The 3,020-nt window shown below is 40.9% G+C and overlaps 1 protein-coding gene across 1 annotated transcript; it reads left to right on the forward strand.

Annotated features, from left to right (window-relative positions):
• Positions 1-1,185: 1,185 nt before the first annotated feature.
• LOC122068207 (inactive protein RESTRICTED TEV MOVEMENT 1-like) lies at positions 1,186-2,582 on the forward strand. The gene is made up of 3 exons (XM_042632074.1): positions 1,186-1,285; positions 1,383-1,628; positions 1,983-2,582. Exons 2-3 carry the CDS (start codon positions 1,416-1,418, stop codon positions 2,289-2,291), a joined length of 522 nt encoding a protein of 173 aa, XP_042488008.1. The 5' UTR covers positions 1,186-1,285; positions 1,383-1,415; the 3' UTR covers positions 2,292-2,582.
• Positions 2,583-3,020: the final 438 nt, after the last annotated feature.

Raw genomic sequence — 3,020 nt, forward strand, 5'->3', positions numbered from 1 at the left:
GTTTTCTTGTCGGGCATACTGGCCAAATAGGGTGTATACTCCTCCATGTTCAGCGTTGATTCCATTCTTGCAATTCAAATATGACGGATTGAAAATATTAGGTCAGCATAGTTTCACAGATCGCCGGAGATGACAACTTCAAGTAAGCAAGTTCTCATCTCTTGGAACGTTGGAAGTAGGGGTGTCAATTAGTGGCCCAACCCGACTAAACCAACCGGGACAGACCGTTTATAGACCGGCCCGGCCCGGACCGTTTATTAAACGTGTCGGGCTTGAGCCCGGCCCGTTTATAAATGGTCGGTCTCGGTTTTGCTACTTGGACCGTCGGGCGCCCGACCGAGACCGACCGAATAACGCCCGACCGAGACCGGCCTATTGTGCACCGACTTGGCCCGACCCTTTAATGATTGTAAAATACCTATTTTACCCCCCAAATTAAAGAATAAAAACTAAAAAGTAAAGACATGTTCACATTTTAAATAATGGTTATATTTGGTATCATTTATTGATTTATTGTCATTTTTTTGGGCTTGCATGAGTGGGCCGGAATATAATAATACATTTCAAAGAGGGCCCGTTTAAAAACCGATTAAATCCCGTTTAACATTAAGCATGTCCGTAGCTCGGTTAAGGCCCGATTAAAGCCCGATTAAGGTAGCCCGATTATAGACCGAGACCGACCGACTGAATATAAAGTGTACCATGCCCTCAATAACTAAGCCCGATTAATTAAATGGGCGGACACGGTGTAGCCTTTGAAGGTCTTCAAGCCCGATTAAGCCCGACCGAAACCGAACCGGCCCGACCGGTTGACACCCCTAGTTGGAAGGTTGAGTACATTAGAGAAAAGGTGGCTTATTGAATGGATAAAAGGGTAAATAAACAAGGATAGAGATCTCAGCGAACATTTTGGCTTCCACGTTACATCATTATGGCTAAAGCTTTGAGTTGAAAGACTCAAGACCTTACTTTAGACTTTGTTTACTTTTCTTTTCTTCTCTTTTCTTCGGACCAACAAGCTAACCAGCCTTTTTTTTTTTTTTTTCATTTCGACTTTTCTGTCAAAGCTCCGTTTTTTATTTAGCTTTTTCCTCTTTTCTAAAGATGAGTAGTGGGGTGTTTCCTTCTCCGAGAAGGAAAACTTGCCCTTCTTTTGTTATATAAGAACAACCCCCCCCCCCCCCCCTCCTTCGCCTCCTTTCCCCAAGTGACCTTCGTCTGTGAAACTCTACCCCGCAAGTGAGGCAGCGAGGAGCGACTTCTTCTGAGAATTTCACAGGACCGGGTAAGTGATGTGGGTTTTCTCTTCTGCTTGCATCCCATAGAGGCTCCAAAAATCTTTTCTTTCTTATACTTTTATTATGTAATATTGTTTTGCCTAGGAGGCCTGCAACTGTTAAAAATATTAGTTCTCAATGGAACCCAAAAAGGAAATGGAGATGATGGTGAAGGTGGGTCCTTATGGGCGGGGAGGCACACCTTGGGATGAGAAAGGCAAAAGCATGCTTACCCAGATCTTCATATCCTATGACAGCGAAAGGGTATTTTCAATACAAACTGCATACATTCAGGATGGGAAATTGCAATTATCTGATAAACATGGTGGAAATGGAGCTACGTTCAAAACGGTTAGTGAACACAATAACACAAAGCTTTCTGGTTCTTCTTCTTTTTTTTTTTTTTTTTTTTTTAAGAACGGGATCCAGGCCTTTTGGATTGACTAGTCCCTCAAGTCCATACTGACTCTATAACCACATGGATCGGGTCATATCAGAGTTGAACAAGAACCATTCACCAAAAATAATGAAATTCATTCAACACTCCATGTGAGTGACCCTACCAGGATAAGAGGAATCTGACTCTGAGCCATGGTATGAACTATATAAGTCATACTGGGGTTCTTATTTCAGAATATAATATATAAAAGAGAAGTGAATGACCAATATATGATTCTTTAATTGTTTCTGGTTAATTTTTTACAGGTTGAGATTGATTATCCTTCTGAGTTTCTTACCGGTATTAGTGGTTACAAATATTCTCTTCAATGTATGTTGAAGTCTTTGACGTTTGAAACCAACAAGAGAAAATTTGGGCCGTTTGGGCCAGAGGAAGGCGATCACTTCTGCATTCAGATGGGGACTAAGCGATTCTTTGGAGGGTTTCATGGAACTTCTGACGTACTCTGTCTCCGCTCAATTGGAGTGTACTTGAAGCCTATCAATCCTTTGGAGGATACTAAATTACCTACTTCAACCGTTCAAGTATTTAAAGCCTATCAATTTGGAGCATAATGAATTACCTACTTCAACCGTTCCTATGCGATACTCATTGTGATATTATGACCTTATTATGACCTGTAAAATACTCATAAGCTACCCTAAGTTATACAAAGGGTTCAAAGAAGAACTGGGAATTATAAGCTAGTGCCAATCAGTCCTATCATTGCTCGATTCGGCTGATTGTGGGTTCAAGTTGATACGCCCCATTATTACTTGTTGATCCTGTGAAAGTGCTACTTGCCATATGAGAGCTTCGACTTCAGAGTTATGATCACTACTATAGAGCAGCTATTTTTGTTTTTACTCTCTTTCTTTCTCTCCTCAATGCACTAATGGCAGTGTCCAGCCGATTTCCAAGTCTTCTACCTCCTTCACCTCTAGTACGTCGTATTATCTGTGGGATGTGACGAATTGATTCATGCTCTTCTCCTCGATTAAGAAGGGGAAGTGCTCATTTTCCATATGAAATATTAGGAGTAATCGATGTCTGGGATATGTTTCAACATAAATTTCAATTGGGAAAACCAATTTCAATCCAAACCAAAGATGTCGATGATTTCAAAGGGTTTTATGTCCTAAATAGAGCATTAATTTTAAGGGGTTCATATCCATTCTCAACCAGAAAATTATGCCTACCCAAAAAGAATTGAGCACACTATCCTTATCAAAAATTGAGCACACTAAGGAAGCATTATGGATCAAGCTTGCAATGTAATTTCCTTCACCGGGGGACTGTGTGTT

Source organism: Macadamia integrifolia, unplaced genomic scaffold (assembly GCF_013358625.1).
Source record: "Macadamia integrifolia cultivar HAES 741 unplaced genomic scaffold, SCU_Mint_v3 scaffold3566, whole genome shotgun sequence".
Lineage (NCBI taxonomy): Eukaryota > Viridiplantae > Streptophyta > Magnoliopsida > Proteales > Proteaceae > Macadamia > Macadamia integrifolia.